General features: G+C 42.2%; 1 protein-coding gene across 2 annotated transcripts in view; it reads right to left on the reverse strand.

Moving 5' to 3' along the window:
• The window catches only part of DIAPH2 (diaphanous related formin 2), a 3,364,504-nt gene that overhangs the window by 2,192,451 nt on the left and 1,149,849 nt on the right, over nucleotides 1–22,204 (reverse strand). For both annotated transcript variants that reach the window (XM_069213107.1, XM_069213115.1), the window contains one exon: nucleotides 7,424–7,726. In XM_069213107.1, coding sequence (XP_069069208.1) covers nucleotides 7,424–7,726 — 303 coding nt within the window. The remainder of the gene's footprint in view (nucleotides 1–7,423; nucleotides 7,727–22,204) is intronic.

Raw genomic sequence — 22,204 nt, forward strand, 5'->3', positions numbered from 1 at the left:
TTTTTCTCCACATTTTACTCTGTAACTTTTTCCTACGATGTCAGATTTTTGAAAGCAATACACCGTTACGTCTGCTGGACTCTTGCGGGGATATATAGGGTTTGTAGGTTCTTCAAGAACCCTAGGTATCCAGAGCCAAAAAATGAGCTGCGCCTTGCAATGGGTTTTCATTCTATATTGGGTATACAGCAATTCATTTGCTGAAATATATAAAGTGAAAAATAGGTAACAAGAAAACCTTTGTATTTCCAAAATGGCCACAAGATAAGGTGTTGAGAAGCAGTGGTTATGTGCACATCTCTCAATTCCAGGGTGACCATACTAGCATGTGAATTACAGGCCATTTCTCAAATAGACATCTTTTTTACACACTGTCTTACATTTGGAAGGACAAAAAGTAGAGAAAGACAAGGGGCAATAACACTTGTTTTGCTATTCTGTGTTCCCCCAAGTCTCCCGATAAAAATAGTACCTCACTTGTGTGTGTAGGCCTAATGCTCGCGACAGGAAATGCAACATGCACACATCACATTTTTACATTGAAATCGGACGTGTTTTTTGCAAAGTGCCTAGCTGTAGATTTTGGCCTCTAGCTCAGCCGGCACCTAGGAAAACCTACCAAACCTGCAAATTTATGAAAACTAGACACCTACGGGAATCCAAGATTGGGTGACTTGTGGGGCTCACACCAGGTTCTGTTACCCAGAATCCTTTGCAAACCTCAAAATGTGGCCAAAAAACACTTTTTCCTCACATTTCGGTGACAGAAAGTTCTGGAATCTGAGAGGTCCCACAAATTTCCTTCCACCCAGCGTTTCCCCACATCTCCTGATAAAAATGGTACCTCACTTCTGTGGGTAGGCCTAGTGCCTGCGACAGGAAATGCCCCAAAACACTATCTGGACGCATCAAAATTATCAAATACAAAACTACATGTTTTTGCGAGGGCATCTACGTTTTTGGTCCTGAGCTCAGCAGCCTTCTAGGGAAACCTACCAAACCCACACATTTCTGGGAGTCCAGGGAGGTGTGACTTGCGTGGATCCCCCAATGTTTTTCTACCCAGATTCCTCAGCAAACCTCAAATTTAGATAAAAAATCTAATTTTTCCCACATTTCTGTGTGGAATCACCGCACCAGGACAAATTTCCTACCACCCAATGTTCCCCTCAGTCTCCCGGTAAAAATGATACCTCACTTGTTCAGGTGGGTCAAGTGCCTGCGACAGGGAAGAGCCAAAAATATGTTGAAATTGAGGGGGAACCAAAGCGGGCCCAAAAGGGCAATTTGAAAAAAAAACGTTTTCAGGCTGACAAGTGCAGTAGAATTTTTATCGGTATAGATGAGACAATGCTGGGTGGTAGGAATTTTGTGGATTTCTACAGATTCCGGAAGGATCCATCACAAAAATTTGTGAAAAATGTCTGATTTCCAGCAAAGTTGGAGGTTTGCAGGGCATTGTGGGTAAGAAAATGGTGCGGGGTGCATGTGAAGCACACCACCCTGGAATCACTCAGATGTTTAGTTTTCAGATGTGTCTAGGTCTTGTGGATTTTTCTACATGGCAGCGTCCTAAAGTCCAAAAAGTGCAGCCCTCACCATTCCAAGTGGGACGATTTTGAGAGCTAGCCAAGCTCTCATGGCCCAAATGTAAAACCAAACCCAAAATAATCAAATGTCCTCTTGCTTGCTGTGGGATAAGATGTTTTAGTGTGCAGGGGGAGAGCTAAAAGACTGATACCGCCTAGAGTTGGGGTGGGGGCACAACAAGGCCCATACTGGTTGGTAGCCACCACCCCAATATATATATATATATATATATTTTTTTTTATTCCCAGGCATCTAGTAGACGTTCTGCTCCCCTGGGGTGTAGATCGGGGGTAATTGCCCCATCTGCCCACTGGTGGCAACTTTAGCCCCATTTATTTGGGGGGGGGGGGGTATGGCCATAACCCCACCCTCTTATTTTGAAAAAAAAAACTTCCCTGGTCTCTGGTGGGCTTTCTGCAGATGGGCCTTTCAAAAATACGCTGATCTGCCCCCAAGGGGGGCAGATATGGCCAACAGTAATGTGCCACCCATGGGGAGGGAGCCTGCCCAAGGAGCTACCCCCAAACAAAACACACACATACACACACACCAATCCTTGGTGCCTAAGTGGTTTCTGCCCCCCCCTCACCTCCCTTGGGGCAGATTGGCCTAATAGAAACAGGCCGAAATGGCCTAAGTACAATCTGCCGCCCAGGGGTGTGACCCTTGCCTAAGGGGTCACTCCCCATACATAAAAACAAAGTAAATAAAAAAAAATATATATCCCTTGTGTCTAGAGGTTTCTGCCACCCCTGGGGGCAGATCGGGCTAATTATAATAGGCCGATCTGCCTCTGGGGGGGCAGAAAAGGCCTAAAAATATTTTGCCCCCCCAGGGGAGTGGCTGATGCCCAAGGGGCCCCTCCCCTAATGCATAAATATAAAAAAAAAATCCCTGGTGTCTAGTGATTTCTGTCCCCTCTGGGGGCAGATCAGACTAATTATATTAGACCAATCTGCCCTCGGGGGGGGCAGAAATGGCCTAAAAATAATTTGGCCCCCCCGGGGAGCTACCCTTGCCTAAGGGGTCGCTCCCCACATTTAAAAAAAGAATAAATAAACAAAAAAAAATTATCCCTGGTGTCTAGGGGGTTTCTGCCCCTCCCTCCCCCGGGGCAGCTCAGCCTAATTATATTAGGTCAATCTGCCCCCGGGGGGTAAAAATGGCCTAAAAATATTTTGCCCCCCCCCGGGGAGCAGCCCTTGCCCCAGGGGCTGCTCCCCTTGTGCATAAGTATATATAAAAAAAATCCCTGTTGTTTAGTGGTTTCTGCCCACGGGGGGCAGAAATGGCCTAAAAATAATTTGGTCCCTCAGGGAGCGACCCTTGCCTAAGGGGTCGCTCCCCACATATAAAAAAAAATAAACACAATTTTTTTTTATCCCTGGTGTCTTGGGGTTTTCTGACCCTCCTCCCCCCAGGGGCAGATCGACCTAATTATAGTTACGTCCTTGGCTGCCAAAGGGTTAAAAAGGGAAAATAGCTTAGCAATAAACAGAATTGACATTTTTGGACATCTGAGAAAATTAAGATAAATCTGAATCAACTTTCAATCAACGCACAAATCATATTTATTACACAGAGTGCAAGCTGAAGAACAGATATTTCTTCAAAACAACTACAACTTCAAATGAGTGGTGATTCTAGAAATTTGCATCAGATTTTTAAATTTTTTATATGATGGAAATTTCCTTCTGATATGTTTTTCCCTGCTAATTGCATTATCCTCTCTTGTTTACCTCTTATGCTCATAAACTTCAATTCACAAATTCTGCAGGCCTTTCTAAACCAAGAGAAAACATGCCATGCAGAATTGATTGAGCAATAGGACTGAAAGCAGGGACAGTGGTTAAGTGGTTGCTTTCAATGTAGAGTAAACAATGGATTTAGGCCCAGATCTCTGTACTGGGGGTGAATGTTTGACATTGTTCAGCATTCCGTCCATCACTTGTTCTTTTTGCATTTGTTGCCCTAAGTGGGAAGGGTATATGCCCAGACGTGGGTCCTGTGTTTCCCATGCCACTGGATTCAAGTTAGCCTGGCTGATGAGGGGTGAAACCCTGAAACCGGTCCCAGGATGCTTGTTTTCAGTCCAGGGAAGACCTGGCCTGGCAGTTCGGGCTGGACTGATCCCATGAGGAACAGGGTCAAGACTGATTTGCATATGGCTGGGACCAAACTGGAATGGCATGGGCAGAAAAAAAACAATGGATTTAGGCCCAGATCTCTGTACTGGGGGTGAATGTTTGACATTGTTCAGCATTCCGTCCATCACTTGTTCTTTTTGCATGAGTAAAAAAACACTGCCTGCATAGACAGAGGCAGCAATTGTGTGTGAATGTAGCTCAAATGAGTTGCTGGTTTTGCTGTAGAATGGGAACCTGACAGAGTTGCTTTACAGGAAATACACCAAAATAAAGTTATTCATTCACTCGTTTCTCGCCTTTTCTCACATGCCAGCACAGCATTGCATGATAATGATTTGGCTGAATACGTCACATGTCACTTGCTGGGAGAACCAAGGGTCACAAATGTGAATGGATCAGGAAGCATGCAGACTCAAGGCTCAGTAGACACATGACAGGGGCAGAGCATCCATCTATTTCATATAACTTTGTTTCTAAACTTTCAGGAAATTAAACAAATGCATGCAATGAATGCACTTCGATGGGGCGGTGATCATTCGTGGCTGCTGCCAATCTAGAGTGGTAGGGCGGTGGGTGGTGGCTGGGGAGCGGGAATAAAAATAAAATAAAAAGACTTACCTGCTGCTCCAGCTGATGCTGCTGGCCACCTTGGTGCTCCTCTTGTCTCTGCAGACCCTGGGACACAAAGCACAGGCTCTCCACCCAATCCAGATGCTGCTCTCATGCTATACCTAGCATGACAGAAGTGCTGGGATTGGCTTAAGCGGGTGGTCTGACACTTGCTCAGGCCAGGTAGCCTGTGTCTTTTCTCCACCTGGCTGTGCAACACACCTGGGTTGGAGAAACATTAGTGTGTATGTCAGTTTGGCTGCTCTAAGACAGCCGGCCAAACTGACATGCACACTTACAGTGCCCACCACTCCTCCTCCCTGCCATGGCATGGCCATGCCCTTGATTCCATCGGTTTCAGCTCATAGAGTGATAAATAAAATCATCCTTGGTAATCCTCCATGCTAAACATGCACTCGCACAACACTGGCTTTCCCCTACAGCCCCACCATTAGAGGCCTGGTATGGTACATTGCATAAATTAGCGACAGCAGAAGAGCCCTTCGCTATGAAGAAGTGAGACACCTACGCAAACAACCCATATCCTCCCATTGGGCGACCATTTTAATACAATTTGTACAGTAAAGACAAAACAATTACCTTCACCCCTGAATTGCGCAGTCCCGCTTGCCACTTTCACCTATGACAGAGCCCCTGAACTCTATCTAGTTCGCAGAAAGCACCTCTGTGCTCCCCACTTCAGATCTTCCTCGCTGTGCTCATCCTACCACACTCCACCCTACTCCTTCTTACGATGTGTCCTCCTGCACCCCCCCACAGTTCATCCTGATTTAGTTTACCATGGTTCATGAACCTGTTCCCCAATCTATGTTTACTCTTCCCATTGCCACAGTACACTACTACTTCCTCCACAGCCTCATTGATCATGATTATGCTTTCAGTACACCGTTACAGAACATACCTACCGAGGACTGTCAGAAAGCAAATGCTCCTCTCATTTGTATGCCACAGTATTTACAAATGTTATTGTGCACTGTAATGAGAAACAGTTGATATTCTTGTGACACATTATAAAAATGATTTAACAAAAAAAAATGTGCTTCCATGGAGTTTATTTGTTTTCTTTTTGCACTAAATTGACAAACAAACAAATGTTTGTACGATTGCTTCTGCAAAAGTTGAGGTTCTCTTTGACACAATTTTGAAACACAAAGTAGAAGTAAACAAAAAAATCACTCTGCAACCCCCTTGTCAACCTACAACCCACCAGCCTGTCAGTAAGGAAACAGGCAGCTGTCAATGGAAACAAATATCGAGGAAAACTCACGCACTTGGAAAGGAAAATTATGAATGAGTCTTGGAGTATGAGAGAATTAAGGAACAGGGGCAGGGCTGGAAGCAGGGGGCAGGGAAAACACTGACAAAAAGAACAAAAGGCCACAGTAGATAACCCATTCTACCTGTATTTTTCTCTTTTTCACACTATAAAAAAAAGTGAAAATATTTCTTAGAAAAAGCACTTCTTTTTTCCATTTACATAGGATGCTTCTAGCCCCTGAGCGTGTGGCTTACTTACCCTGTTCTGAACCTGACACAAAAGAGAAAGGCTGTGTAGAACTAGCAATTTTATTTGCCACAAGGTTGAAAACAATTCAGACCTGCAAATGAAAGCTAAATCTTTGGAACACAGAGTCAATTCACCCCTCAAGAAGCCTGCACTTTCAACCTACCCAACAATGCATCCTATGCAAAGTCTGATAAAAGAAACTTGATTGCCGGGAAAATGATTCTCATTCTTGCATTTCAAGAAAGGACTGGTGCTAACAGGAGTTTTTCCTGTGGGCTGACCGGGTGGGGGCCAATAATGGCGCTAGGGACTGACCGACCGTGTTCCTGCCTGCAGCGCTTATAAATAAACAAATGGTTTTCAAGCGTTCTTTAAAACCATTTTTTAGCATTTGGTTGGTTCATGTCTCTTGCAAACAGAAACCTACAGGCAGGAACGTCCCTGGCTGGTCCTCAGCAACAAGGCTGGCCCCCATCCAAACAGCCCACTTGAAAAATGCTGCGCTTTCTCGCTACATGCAGTAAGTAGGGCTGGTCTGTCAAAATATGCCAGAGCTGCTTTTGGTTCCAAGTCCAGCCCTGTTTAAAGCCATATATTGAGAGGCAGAAGATATGTCTATTCAAGCTCATGTTCAAAGCCAGTCTACTATACTAACTCTTCTCCAGCAACAACTTGCATTTCTTTTCATTCCTTCCTGCACATTCTGCATAGTGTTAGCTAATCGTGCGTATATCGTCCATTATCACTCTTTATAGCACATTCACGAAGCACCTTTCAAAAATGTACCTGTGTGAGTCGTTTCCACAAATTTGAGGGTGAAAACGTACGGGTAAAATGGCGAACAAACAAAAACATGTTCTGTGGTCACAAACTTAAAATTCTGTTGTCAATGTGAAAACAATACAAACACCATCAGTTATTGAAAACAGACACATGAAACATGTCCTGTGCTCTCTAGAGGACCCAGTACACACAGAGGCTTTAGAATGCACAGATTCCCTTCCACACCACCAGCATGGGTATGATTCTTCTTTTTGTGGCAGATTGAATAGAATGTTACCTATTTAAGAGATTTTACTTTTGATCCCGAGAGCTGCCTTACCCTTTTTTCCAGTGAGGCTTGCTCCAATTTAGTTTACCGTGATTTGTCCAAAGTAACTCCCCATTGCTCCCATTTCATTATATTCAGTGTTGTGGATGGGCACTTAGTGCACTACACTCATCTTAAACAGAAAGACTAGACAAAAACAGGGAGGAATTCGGGAATAAAGACAAATATTATGTCACTTTCCCTTCCCAGCAAAAATCAAAATGAACTTTGGAGGAGGTAATCAATGACATTCGATTTTGACTTAAATCTACATTAAGACAAATATCCAGTGCCACTATTTAGATGCAGTGCTTGTAAACTCATTTTGCCAAAGACTAGTCTAAATGATGGGTTTATGATTGTGGTTTATTATTATATACAGGAAATGACAGAATTAATTGCTAGGCTGGATCAATACGGCACCTGTCATGATCATCTTAACATTAAAGGCTATCTTACCTTTGACCAGTTCATCCTCTTCATAGTAACATCTGGTTTGTACATTTTCTTTGGCTTCATTCCATAAGGCAAAGTTGGTGCTGCTGGAACTGGCGGTCCACGCAGATTCCCAAACATCGGTGGTGGTGGCGGAGGTGCACCAAAGAGCGGTGGTGGAGGAGGAGGAGGTGGAACTCCACCAGGTAACATAGGAGGAGGTGGTGGAGGAGGGACTGCACCACCTGGAAGAGGTGGCGGAGGAGGTGGTGGAGGAGGACCAGGTGCCAATCCCACTGCAGCAGGAGCACCGGTAGCAGTGGGAGCCTGTTGTAAATAAATATATCATCCAAATTAATCTCTGCAAAGAATCCAGAATGTTTAAGAGTATGCAATTTGTTACTTTTATTTAATATGCTAAAATATACAACCTTGAAGATGCAACAGTAACTACACATTTAAAAATTAAAAAGCTTCTCTTTTAAACCCAAATGACACTAGGATATTGAATGTGTGTGAAACGTTTATCTCAGCACCCTAATTAGCATGGTCTAGCCACCACTTTATAGTTTAGTCTGAACAATCACATGTGAATAGAACATTCATGAAAATAATATTTTTGAACATACGTGAACATATCACGTAAATGGATTGGTGTCAGTGATATTACATTTTTAGGAGGCTGAGTCCTTTTTCCATAAGGAGTTTTGTGTCACAAATATTTGATTTTGTAAATTGTAATACTTATAGATGGTATTTAAATTTGCTGTGTGAAATGTTTTTCCAGAACATGCCACTAACAGCAATGAAAACATAATTACATGGTGGAATATTTGGGCTAACACCAAATGCTGTGCAATTTACTACTAACATTTTATAAACCACTATCATCAATTCCAAGTATGTGAAATGGCAGATTCCACTGACAAAATAAAACAGCATGTGCACAAAACATTTTATAAGCCAACAAATCAAATGCATTTGTATAGCGCTCAGCTGCTTCAGCAGAAGCATCCCAGCACTCAAAGCAGTGACTGAGAACATGACAGATTATCAAGAAATAATCTTGGCGAAGGAGCCACGTTTTTAGCTTTTTTTTTTTTTTTTTTAACTATGTACTGACTGGGCCATGAGAAGTTTGAGCTGTAAGGAATTCCATAGTTCTGCTGTCAGTACAGTGAGTGACATGCCTCGGCACCGAATTTTAGCAAATCTAGTAACACGCATAAGCTGGAGTTCACTGGACCTCAAAGATCTCTCTTGTTGGTACAGGCCAAGTCTGTTCCTCAAATAGAGAGGACCTTTGCCTTCAAGGGTTCTAAAGGACTAGGTGAGGGCCTTAAATGTGATCCTTTTCACCACTGGTAGCCAATGTAGCTGCTTTAAGTAGGGCGAAATGTGTTGACGAAAAGGGGCCTGCTGGATCAGCCTGGCCACCACATTCTGAATGATCTGGAGTCTGTGGGTTGGAAAAGCGGGCAGACCCAAGTAGAGGCTGCTGGCATTTTGCGGGTCTCCTCTGGAACCAGGTGTAGCAGCTTCCTAGCAGATCTAAGTTTCAGGAAGCAGATTGAAGAGATATTTTTAATTTGGGTCATGAAAGAGCGGTTGGAGTAAAAAAAAAAAAAAAATGTAAATTAGCACTTGTATAGCGCACTACTCACCCGTTAGGGTCTCAAGGCGCTGTACTCATACCGCTATGGAACCCCTCCTGGCTTTTCCCTGTGAGGCACCCACTCCTGAGCACCCCCAGGGTGAAGCCAGGCATCCAAGCGCTGTTGGGGCCGTTGTGGAGATTAAGCAAGCTATTGCCCAGAGTTGCAGAGTGGGACCCATGAATTAGATTAGGCACCGAGGCGAGAAATATCTGGTCAAGGGGAATTGAGCCCAAGACCTGCCGAAGCAGGACTTGAACACTGGTCTTGAGCCAGATCTCTGCTTCAGGGTCTGCCGCTCTAACCATTGAGCCACACTTCTCCACTTCTACACTTCTCCAGTCAAACAGGATACCCCTATTACACACCAAAGACGAAGGTGATGGGGCAGATTGAGCTCTTCAGGCCACCAGAAATTTGTGTGGAGGGGTGCACTCTGGCTCAGGATGAGAACCTCTGTTTTGTCTGCATTTAGTTTTAAAAAGTTGCATTCCATCCAATTATCTATGATTTTCAAACACTCCTTGAATTTGAAGAGGGCTGTTTCTGAGTGCTCCCTCAAAGAGAACAGCAGTTGTGTGTCATCCACGTGAGAAATTAACTTCACCCCCCAGGCAGTAAGAAGGATATTAGCCAAGAAAGAACTGTGCCCTGAAGACTGAATTGGCTTAATCTATTCAGTAGGGTGGTATGAGACACTGTGACAAACACTGCTGACAGGTCTAATGGTACTACCATTGTATAAGTGCCTCCGTCCAGTGTTTCTCTTACAGACTACAACACTTCCAATTGTGCTGCTTCAGTGCTGTATCTTGCATGAAAAACTAAAGCTGACAATTAGTCTCTATGAAGGAGGCGTACTGGTGAGTCACCAACTTCTCTAGGATCTTTGCAGGGGCCAGCAGAAGGGAAATTAGCCTGAAATTGCTAAACTTACTAGGGTCTGCATTCGATTTTTTCAAGTGCAGAAGAAGGAACGCTTGATACCAGATGGCAGGAAAAATGCCGGATTTTAAGGATACGTTCCAGATCTCATTAAGGAAAGGGTTCACACAGTGTGCCACCATTCTGAAGATTTAGTGAGGGCAGAGATCCCTGGGGAACATGATTTGCATTTCATCAATTCAATGAGCCACCTTCAAGAAACTAGACAAAACTCAGAGAGGCCAAGTTTATTGCTAAAGGTAGGAGTCTGCAGGCCTTCTCTACCCAATCCATCAGGGAAGGTACTGTAGAGTTTTTGTATTTTCTCATAAAAAAAAATGTGAAAGCTTGGTGCAGAGATCAGACAGGGGATTAATGGCACTTTTAACCATTTCAGAGAAGATAAAAGACTTAACAGTGTTAAATACTTCCCTGGAGGGATTGGCAGCAGCCTCAATAGGCAATAAAAAGTACTCTCTCAGGGTCTTCCAGGTACGTTTGCGGAAATCCCCGAGAACTGTCGTGCATAGCCACTTTGCTCCTGTGTCATAGGACCTCCTGCAACTGTGTTCTAGCTTTTTACAGAAGTTTTTCTTCACTCTTAAGGTGGCAGACAACCAGGGTGCAGAAAGCTTGGATCTTTTAGTTGTATGGACTTTCAAAGGTGCTAGAAGGTCCAAGGACTTAGTGATCTATTGATTGAACAGGACCGCATCAGAGTATGGGTGCTTAGTAGAATTCTGCCACATCTTCTTTTCATTTCAGGAGTAGTTCTAGTCTTCAGAAGGTGCCCAGAGCCATAGAAAATGAAGGAACAAGGAAGTGGTCAGTCCAAAGCAAACATTCAGGGGTCGCTGGCTTAAAACCAAGAAATGTTGGAGAAGATTAGGTCCAACATTTTGCCTGCTTTGTGAAAGGGTGCGGTGACATGTTGTATTATGTTGAGACCTGTAAAAGTCTGGATTAACTGGAAGACCTATGTACAATTAGAGAGGTCTGCGTGGATGTTAAAATCCACCCAGGGTGGTAAAATTGGTGTATTGTAATGACAGTTAAGCAACAGTGTAACACATTTGCAACTATTGGGGCAGTCCAGGGGTGTATAAATCAGCAAGGCGGAAAAGAGCTATTATGGTTTACTTTAATTCAGAAGATAAGGCCTTCGAGGTTCTAGATTTGTCCCAGCACAGAAGAGTAAGTCTCAAAATTATCCCTGAGGATGATGGTGACCCCGCCTCCCATCCTATATCCTCCTCGATCAGCACACAGAATCCAGAAATCACTCTGGACAGTTCCTGTGCCAAGTTGCCACGCTGGTGAAGGCACATGCTGCACAAATATCAAATAAGATAAAACAACATAACATATTCTACTTCACATAAGGTGTAGTCATTGGTACCTGTTACAGATTCTGAAAAAATACATACTTTTCGGGTGATCTTTCAATGGTTTATTAAATAGCGACGGTGAATATAAAGGAAACAGTCAATGCATAGTTTGTATAGATATGAATCATAACACCGAGTGGGCACGATACTGGAGTGCTGACAATACTAAACTGATAACCTGCTATACAAGACAGCAGTTTATTGTGGGTGTAATGTATTGTGGCAGTTGAGTATAGTGGCACTCAGTGATTGATGAGTCATGCAGTGGAAGGCAACACTACAAATGTGGGAGGTTTGTTACTGAAATCATCACCACGATGATGAAGTGGATGGCTCTTGGCAGAATTTTTAAATGTTGTCAGTGTCGGATAATTTGAGAAAGAGCAACGCTGCAGGCAAGCACTCGATCTGATCCTCAAATTAAAGGAGGGTCAGTCTAACGTGCAATAATTCAATAAAGACATGCATTATCTAAATCCTACTTAAACATAGCTTTACAGGAAGAGACGCAATTTCTTGGTAACAATAATATTCAATAATTAAATGTTTATATGTATATGTGTTAATGATTATTTAGTAACTTTCGTTGGTCAATGTAAACATTAATATTATTTCTAATAACAGAAAATGTGAGTTCTGAAATAGTTAAAATATAACCAAACTCCTTACCGCTTTCGGCAAGGATCGTCTGCACCAGAGCTGTCAGAATACTATTTAATCTATTTAATAAAAATTACAAATCAAGCCTCAGCATTGATCGTTGGAAAGAAGTGTCAGAAAGGCGCCCAGCCTGTTTTACAAAGACAGCTTTACTGATCGCATTTTGTTGCCAGTGCATTAAATAGCTTGGTCTTTCAACATGACCAGCATAATCTAGCCTCAAACAAACCACTGCAAGGAGGGAAAGTAGTTGTATACACATTTATAATCTAACGAAAACGTTCTGAGATGCACCAGGTTAATGTACACAAATGAAAAGCATTGCTCGTGCACAGGCCAACCCATAAGAAATGGATGCCCACAGAGCTTGATTTTATTACAATTATTATTCGCGTTTCGAATCAGCGTGTCTGAAAATAAACCTGCATGAGACACACACTAAACGTTGTATGCATACAGAAGTACAAATATTTTTCAAATTCAATTCGCTTATCTTACCACCGACCTGCTTTCCGCACAGTTTTCACTCGTCCTTCAGACAGGTTATTAACAACCTTTTCTTATACAACGCTGCTTTCCTTTACAAATCGCAGTCAAAGTTTAGATACAGACAACCTCGGTCTCTGCAAACACAATTTTGATTTATTGCTGGTAAAATAAAATAAGACCTAAGTCACCAATTTTATGTTTGTGTATCTTGTCTGGTCTCGACTGCAACTGAGGCATCAAGATAAGGCCTGCTGAACTCGAAATTGTGTCAAATATAATTTGACTAGTCTAGAAGGGAAAGGGAAGCAGCTTAATCAGCAAGATGAGTTTGGCTGATGCGATTTCAATACAGCAAACACAGATTGGAGCCACACAGGGAAGTAAATAATGACATTTCCCCTCTCCCACCCTGGGACCAACCATCTGATAATTGCACTGATGATCAACGAGAGACAAAGAGAGGGAGATGTAATTAGAGCATCAAAAGCCCAATGAGAAAATTCGGGCATAAAACGTGTGCAGCCCGCTCATGTGCCCAACTATTGGAAGCTCCTGTCATGCAAACACAAACCTTCAGGTTGTCACGGCTAGATGAGTCCTGTGCATTCTTACTTACTGTTGGGACATTGTGCAACGATGCACATGAGCCTGTGAGCAGCCATGGTGTGGTTGGTGTAGCGGGTGTGGTTGCTATGTAGTTGGAGGGTGGAATCAAAGCAAAAGATTAATGTGTTACTGAGGCAGTTTGGCTACCTAGAGAGAGAATTTACAATTCATTTTAGAATTATTTAAAAACATTTTTACATAGTAAACACTTGGCTGGATAGTTGCCTAAAGTATTTGATAAAATAGTAAGCACAGGTAAGCTATTGATTTTGGGATGATTAAATACATCTTGTGTCAGTGGGATAAATGCCACTTACAAACAGCAGGGCTCTCTCCAAGGAACACGTCAGATTGCTACTAAGAGAGACCGCACCGACACAAGATCGAGGTCACATCTGCCACACAGTGATTAACGTTATAGGGTACATTACATAACGTTGCAGGGCTGCACAAATATTTGCAGTGCAGCTCAGATTTAAGACAGGGGACATTGGTTCAGGGAGCTGTGGCCTTCAATCAATGCCAGGTGTGCATTGTTTGGGGCTGATTGCTGGGCCTAGTGTTGCATCTGGAAACCCTTCACCTGCCTTTTCGAGAGGAAGGAAGGGTTTTGGAGTCCCACGGCTGGACTGCGGTTCAGCTGCTAGAAGGATAGCATATCCCGCTGGAGTTAAAATATGGGACAGCAAAGCACTACAGGCCACTGGAAAAGTGTGGCATGTGGCCCGCTGAAGATGCCATTAATGTAACTTGGCGGGAGAGTAGTAAAGGTACCGCTGGTGGATCAGCATGAAATAAGGAAATACATTGGCTCATTGACACCAGAGCAAACGATCTTTGTGTTACTATATAGTCCTTTTCCCCCTGATGAACCACCCAGCTAAGAGGAGATTGTGATACTACAACAGTCTTCCATGATTTACAAATGGCTGGTGTGGTATTGATATCGAGCAGCACAGCTCGTTATGCCTAACTGGGATGCTAGGAACATTTACTGAAGGAAAGGCAGCCAGCAGAAATGGTTTACTTTTAATTGGCCTTCATGCAACATAAAGTACACTTTTTAAAAGGTACCTTACCTCCACAGAGACCATAAAATCTACTTTTGCCACTAATTACATTTGTGATAAAAAGTCTAAAGTAACTTTCAAGCATGCTTCTACAATTTTTCTGACCTGAATTGTAAAAGTTGATTTTTGAACAATCAGGCCTGGTCAAAGGAAATGTAGCCTAGCCTACACAATGATAAACAACTTTCGACAACATTTCACTATTGTAGCATTTTTTAAATATTTAGTATATCCTACTTTTATATTAAACAGCCAGCCCTTTGCCAATACAGGGCACGCCTTAATGTGATTTATTTTATATAATAATCGAGGTTTCACACAAGCAAAACCCTTTTCCCTGCCATAGGTTATTGCACTTGTTTTAAATTGCAGCCTCCCTGGAACACAATGGTGTTCTCTGGACCAACATACTTTACTTATATATGTGGGTATTGTAAATATACACCAGAGCACACCTATGACATTTAACTTCCAAATCACTGATTCATTTCCTGAAAAAGTTAAGTAAGTAAATTAGTTGCAACAATGCTATTGTAGAAAAAGCTAACATGGTGTAACCTGAGGTCCGTGCCATAGTCCTAATATCAGCGGGGCATCACCAATTTACGTCATCCCTTACAAATAACGTCCACCATGCACAACCCAGGAATATCTTACATATTGAGCAGGCTTATCACCTTATCTGCACAAGGGGGAGAACAGTGGATTTATCGCCCTACTGTCCTCTAGAATAACATATCATGGGCCAGCCTGGCCTATTGAAAAAAGCGATAACAATTTGCTTCAGCGCAGCTTTTTTTGTATACTTTGCCTGTCAGACTGTTGTGTTTGTCACTTCGATGATGTAGCATTGCTTACAACATACCCTGAAGCAATCTCTGGGACGCCATATTACACAACAAAGAAATCCCATTAATATCAGATTAATTTTTATTATTATCAAACTACAAAATAACAAGAGGAAGAAGCAGAAGAAGAATATCCATTATTTCTGTAGTGCAATCCACGTTTGAATGATAATTGTTATTATCACCCAAAACACTGCTATTCAAATCAATGTCACTGTTGTATGTTTTACCTTAATGGTGTGCCATTGCACATATCAAAACAGCCTCTGGGATGCCAAGTTGCCCAGAAAAATGTTGATCATTTTCAAACTGCTTAAGGGTGTTATTGCCTTGTTAAAACTGAAATTGAGATCTGCAGATTTCTGGGTGGGCACCTAGTTGACAGATATATGTCAGAGCCATAAGATGGTTGTGTTACAAGTGTACAGAAGGAATTAAGTGCATGCATCTTTTTTTATTGAAAAAAATAATTTAGAGCCCGGAAACAAACATGATGCATGTTAGGATCTCGAGGAATCCTGAGAGTTGCTTCAAAACTACACATGACCTTCAACTGTGAAATCAGGTGCAGCGCCGGAGGCGTCAGAACAGATGTTATCCTTCCACACAAATTAACAACTGTATGGCAGCACGCTATCCATCAATGATAGGAATATATGGGAACATCTATAAAAGAAATGGTGCTGGCACATTTTACAGCATTGGGGACTGTGAAATCTATAGAAACACTATTTTAACAACGGGACCAAGGATCTAGATGAATAGAAAATATTTATTCGACTATGTGACAGGAGACTTTGTTTAAGGAAGAGTGAAAGATCTTTTCTACGTGAATTTCAGACAAGTTAACGATTAGAATAAAACAAAGGACAGAAGAAAAGCATAATGAGTGTTGCAGGTGGGACGAGGAAGCAACCTGGGGTTCCATTGGTAACAAATGAGGTTCCATAGGTAATCTGTGCTAATACATTGTGTATAGTTTGTGACGCTCTGCGTACAGAACTATGGCCGATTAAGCCGACATATGTCCTGAGATAAAAATTGGGCTGGAGAGTAGCAGAGAAATGGTTTGACTGACTAAGAACTGAAAGGCGCGAACGTATTTACCTTTAAATATGAGAAAACTTAGAATGCAAATACGGCTCTAGACCAAGAGATTAAGATATCAGGTTTCGAGTGTCAGGATGAGCCCAAAATACCCTTCTGAGAAGAGAAGGTGGCTAATGTATGAGCACGGGACAGGGGCCCCTTCTGTTCTTTTAATCTCACTGTATAACAAGGGACAATTATCAATGCACTGAGACAAGACAAATGTTACTTTTAACCGCTTTTCTCCTCCCTTTTTAGTTTTTGCTTTGTCAGAGTTAAAAAAGTTTGTGGGAACAGTGCCGCCTTTCTAGTCAGAACTGCACATGGCCGAAAATATATTTGACCTTTGTCGATTTTTTTCATAAACATGCCTAGGTAATGTTACTTTCCATAGCTCTGTCCTTGACTGCTCAGGAAATGTTGTGACATTCGGTTTTATTTGCTTTTTGGACAGTGTGGTACTAGGAAGGCTCTAATTATACACACGAGACATGGCGTAGGTCATGCTTCTGAAGGGAAACACTCTGTGCACCCTAATAAGATAAAATAGAAGGTAAGGTCAGGGCAGAAATGAGCGGGAGCCATCTGCAAACCCTTCCTTGCACAGGGTGTGTTAGACTCTAGGTCCCACACTCACTGAATTTTCTTTTAATGCATTCCTTAGGTCACCTTACTAGTAAAGGTACTGACCCTGAATCCCCAATGGAGTCAGACAGTCGTATAGTGTGTTTTCTACTTTTCGTGCCAATAAAAAGAAACATCCTGCTGAAATGGCCAAGTCGTATATTTCTGTCATCAAGCACATCTTCCTTACTCATTTCTATATTTCTGGGCTTTCTGTTTCTACCACTCTGGTTATTTCACCACATTTTCCTTACAGATGATTGCCTCCCTTTGGATTACTGCAATTCTCCTCTGTAGTAATCACTAGCAGCGAAAGAAACTCCCTGTAGCAGCTGTGGTATGTTCTGAGTTTGTGTAATTTATTATGCACATGTATGTGCAATTGACTGTAAGGAAGGAACAACATGCTAATTCCCCTGCCTTCCATTCCAATGTCAGCCATATTTGATTACCTACTTTATGGTATAAAACAACTGATGTGTTTCTTTTTTGCCTCCTTTCATTCTGGTGCCAAAAAGCATTAAGCATACTTGAAGCCACCTGGTAATGCTGGACTGTGACAAAGTCATGGTTTAAAGCCGACTGCGATAGAGTGCAGATCAGATGGGTTGAGCGCTAGGTCCTGGTCAAAAGTTTACCTTCAGACTTGTATTTTTCTTGGAGCTTTTTGTCATCGTCGAGCCCTCGGGTTCCTTGGATCCGGAGTTCAATTCAACAATGGTGGCCTGCTGCAGCGTGATGCCTTGATGAGCCCCTTAAAGTCTTTGTCCTCTGCATTGAGGGTGAGGAGGTCCGGAGGTTTCAGTGGAACAAACCAGCGCAGTCAGGCCGATTCGCTGTTCGATGACAGTGGCCTGACTCTCAATGTCAACCCAGTCTCCTCTTGGAGCTTATAAGCAAAATATTGTTGAATGTTTCCAAACTTTCAAAATGTCTTACATGTTGTTTCCTGCTGGGAGAAAAGTGTCCAGCAGCATCAGCTAAAGGTCTGGATTGCCTGTTGGGAGTTAGGAATCAATCTCCCACAGTGCACCTGTACAGTTCAGGAAAATCCAGTTGCAGCTGGTCAGATGGGGTAGTCCTCTCTGTGTGCTACAGGTGACTTCTTTCAGCACATTCCTACGTGTTGCTGTTCAGGGAGTCCACTCCTTTTCCTTTAGCAGGCACAGTGCTTTCTTTTTGGAGTCTTGAGAGTGCAGCAGGTGCAGTCCTTCTGAATGCAGTCCCACAGTCCAGCATTGCAGTCCTTCTTCTTCCTTAGTTCCAGACAATGATCTGAGGAGCTACTGCAGCTCTGCCATATTTATTCTCCATTCTGGGATGGCAAGAGATGAGGATGCCCTAAACAATGGGGCTAAAGTTGCCTCCCTCTGCTATGACCACTTCTTGCGAGGTGTGGCATATTTTTAACCCAGAAAGCACTGTTTTGACAAAAATCAAATTGGAGAATCCTCTCCCTGGAGTGTGTGTCTGTGTAACCCAACCCTAAGGTGTGGCTAACATCTGGCTACACTCCTGTTCCAGCCCCTCTTCTAAACTAATTAGGGGGCTCCCATCTAGCTGGGAATCAGGGAAGTGGGGCTGCCTGTGAAGTCCAGCTTATCTTCCCAGCCCCCTTCCTCTCACTGGCTTCTCCAGGAAGCGAATCTCCTCCCATCAAACGGCTGTATTGTTTAAGACTCTTCATACCTACTCAGGGAGCAGTTTACTCAGGCTGTAAAAGGCTGACCAATCAGAAGTTACCTAAAACAGGTCTACTTTAGGTAACTTCAGGATACTAAGGTGCATATTTATACTCTGTTCGCGCCGGATTTGCGCGTTTTTTTTTTACGCAAATCCGACGCAAAGCTAACTCCATATTTATACTTTGACGCTAGACCCGTCTAGCGTCAAAAATCTTGGAGTTTGCGTCATTTTTTAGCGTTTCCACACTAAAAATGACTCTAAGGCCTTTGCGCCTTATTTAAACTCCCGTAAAAAATGACGCACAGGAGGGGGCTGGCCTTAAAAAATGACGTGCAGCCGCATTTGCGTCATTTTTTAACGCCTGGTCAGGGCAGGCGTTAAGCGATCTGTGGGCTCGGAAGGAGCCCAGAGGTGCCCTCCCATGCCCCCAGGGACACCCCCTGCCACCCTCGCCCATCCCTGGAGGACACCCATGGATGGGGGGACCCATCTCAGGTAAGTACAGGTAAGTAGAGGTAAGTATTTTTTTTTAATTTTTAAGTGGCTTATGGGGGCCTAACTTGGGCCCCCCTACATGCCACTGTGCCCAATGGCCATGCCCAGGGGACAGAAGTCCCCTGGGCATGGCCATTGGGCAGTGGGGCATGACTCCTGTCTTTGCTAAAACAGGAGTCATTTCCATGGTGGTTGTGCGTCATAAAATGACGCGAGTAAGGTTATCGTCAACATTTTTTACTCTAACCTGACTTGCACCATTTTTTGACGCACAACCCCCATTATTCCCTACGCCAGCACTGCCCGGTTCGTGTCATTTTTTTTTACGCTCACCAGGCAGCAGCGCCGGCCAGCGTCATTCCATAAATATGACGCCCGGCTGGCGCGTTGGAATGGGGTTAGCCGGCGTTAGCGCAGTTTTGCATCAAAAAGTATAAATATGGCCCTATGTTCTAAAACTGCTTTCCAGTCATAGTTGTAATAGAGCTGTCTATGGCAACTTCTTGGATTTATTGTAACCATTATTTCAATTTTTTGAATTACATTGCTTGCTAGTTCCCAAATGAAGGTAGACTTTATTAAAGTTTAATAAAGCCTTCCCATTTTAGACTATGGAGGTTAGCAGCACTACAATAGGGAAAATGAATTTGGCTGTTTTTCCCTACTAGGAGATATAAAACATATTTTATAATGTCCCTGATGTTTATAACAAGGCACTCTACCCTTAGGGCAGACTTTAGGAGTGACTTATAACTTATTAAAAGGTAGCTTTGGACTTTCAAAGTACTTTTAAATCCACAGACGAATTTGGATATAGTTTTATTTTAAAACTAGCTTGCACAACAGGCCAGCTTTAAAATGACACCAGACACCACAGAATTGCACATTTAAGTGCATTAGGTACACTGGGGTCTCTAAACCTACGTGCCCTACCGTATACTAGGGACTTACAGGTAGGCTGTCTTGTCCAACTGTAATTATACCAATTACCATATTCCTTTAAAGGTAAGAGCACTGGCTCAGGGCCAGGTTAGCAGAGGAGCCCAGGGCACTGTCAGAGTCAGTAACTATGGACAGCTTTCCTACAATGCCTTTTTTCCACCCTAATCCTAAAATTATTATCCTGGAAAATCCACCACACTGGCTTTCGCTGGAAGTGAATTTAGTTCTTCGAATTTTCAAATAATCCTTGTTCTCTGGATAAAGATGGGCAAATTAATTATGAAAAACATTTTTATTAGCTTACACAGGAGCAAAATAAGGTTCCAAATTTGGGATAATAATTACTGTTTTAACAAGTGACACATCTATTTGTAGTTTTTTAGAGACGTTTCCAGTTAATTACTTTTAACTTTACACAGAATATGATAATATGATTATATTTAGGAAGGCACTTAAGTTTCTTCTATACATATTTAAATTAGCTCCTGAATTTACTCCTGATCACCAGCCACAGTGAAATTTTAAGATGTGTTAAAACGTCTGATATCCTAAATCACAATTACCCACTGTATGATGGTTGCATTGCCTGTTCTGCGAGTCACAAAACTGAACGCAGATAAAAATAGCACAACCATCAAAAAGTCTAATAGCAACAATGGATATTTTCACTGAGAGAGAGCCACTAGAAAAGAAACAGTAATCAAAAACCCAAAAAGAAATCTTTTAGCTCAAATGACCCAAACAAACAATGTTGCAAAATTTTCTTGAAAACTCAAAGTAAATTTTGCAGCCTGAAAGACAGACAGAGGAGTCCACACATCATGACCATTCCTTCAATCGTTTACCATTTAATGGGCAAAACTATGATCAATTGACTTTGTCAGTTGAACATTAAAGAGAGAGAGTGAACCCATGGCACTTTCCCCAAGTCCTAATTCTGATCTACTTCAGTTTCCTAACCCATATGTTATACAGTGTTATTACTTACTTCAGTCCTCACTGCAGGCTCTTAGTTTCAGATATGGTGAAGACGATCCCACACAACACTGCTCTCAAACCTACACCTTCAAGCCACTCATGGTTTTGGGCTGTTGTGTCCCTGAAGTAGTCTGAAGATGGCCATTGAATGATCGAAGTGGGGATCCACAAAAAAGCTATAGGTAATGAGTAATTTTGACTCAGGTGGTAACGGAAATGGTAAATAGCCATATTAGTTGATAATTTCTTTTTTTTCTACATAGGATCCCAGCTTTAATAATGCTCACATAATTATAAATAGAAATACCATCCAAAGACATTAAATACATTTCGAAATGACCCCTGGAGACATTCTGTCAAGGAGGATTTAAACATGAAATGAATAAAACCCAGAAAATGAGAAATTATTGCTTGCTTAACCATGTATCTGCTATCAACTGAAATTACATGTTCAAACACGTAAATTAAACGTAACAAATGCAGATAAGCAGAAATATTCACTCTTCGCACAATACTTTCTGCTACACAGGAGTTGGAAGGAAGGTGCTCATGTTCACCAATGGCTAAGATTAATAAAGACATAAAGACACACTACAGATGGGTATGGTAATAATAGGGTTGAACAAGTAAATATGAAACATTCAAATGGGCTTCTTATGTCATGATGTCTCGGATGATACTTAACAAAAACTCAATGTGAACTTAAAGATATAGACAAAAAAATAACTCACTATACTTTCCTCTGGTATGTTCTTTGAGTAGATACTAATATTTTTGGGTCGATTCTCAAAACCAATTGAACGTGTAAGGTCAAGGTACACATGCAAATATCATTATTTACAAGTTACAGGTATTCCCAAATGGTGGTCTTGCACTCGAAGATTAATTTTCTCTTGTGCAATCTTACCCTACGATGACGTGGTACTGTGCTTGGGCAAATCCAATGCCAGGAATAGGAAGTTAGTGGTCCCATTTGGGACACGAGTTTGGAATATTCACAAACTTTTTTTCCAACCAACTTTCTCTTTGGAAATGGTCGAACAGCTACGTTCATAAGGTTAGGAGTAGTGGTAACGTATCACCCCTAAAACTGATTGAAATGTAAGGGAAGGCGCTTCCCTATTATGAAACAAAATTGGTATTCCACAAACCAGAACGCATGTTCTTAAGAAAAACTGTTAAATAAGTACAATTCCACATACGGTAATATTTCCATATTTCTGAACGAATGCTCACAAGTACCTCCGAAAACCTGTTACAGAAGTAGATTTCCTGACATGTTCTGAAAAATCTTTTTCAATTGAAGGGATCATATTCACAAAGAGTTGCTGTGACTTACGTTTATATCACA

Source organism: Pleurodeles waltl, chromosome 2_1 (assembly GCF_031143425.1).
Source record: "Pleurodeles waltl isolate 20211129_DDA chromosome 2_1, aPleWal1.hap1.20221129, whole genome shotgun sequence".
NCBI classification, from domain to species: domain Eukaryota; kingdom Metazoa; phylum Chordata; class Amphibia; order Caudata; family Salamandridae; genus Pleurodeles; species Pleurodeles waltl.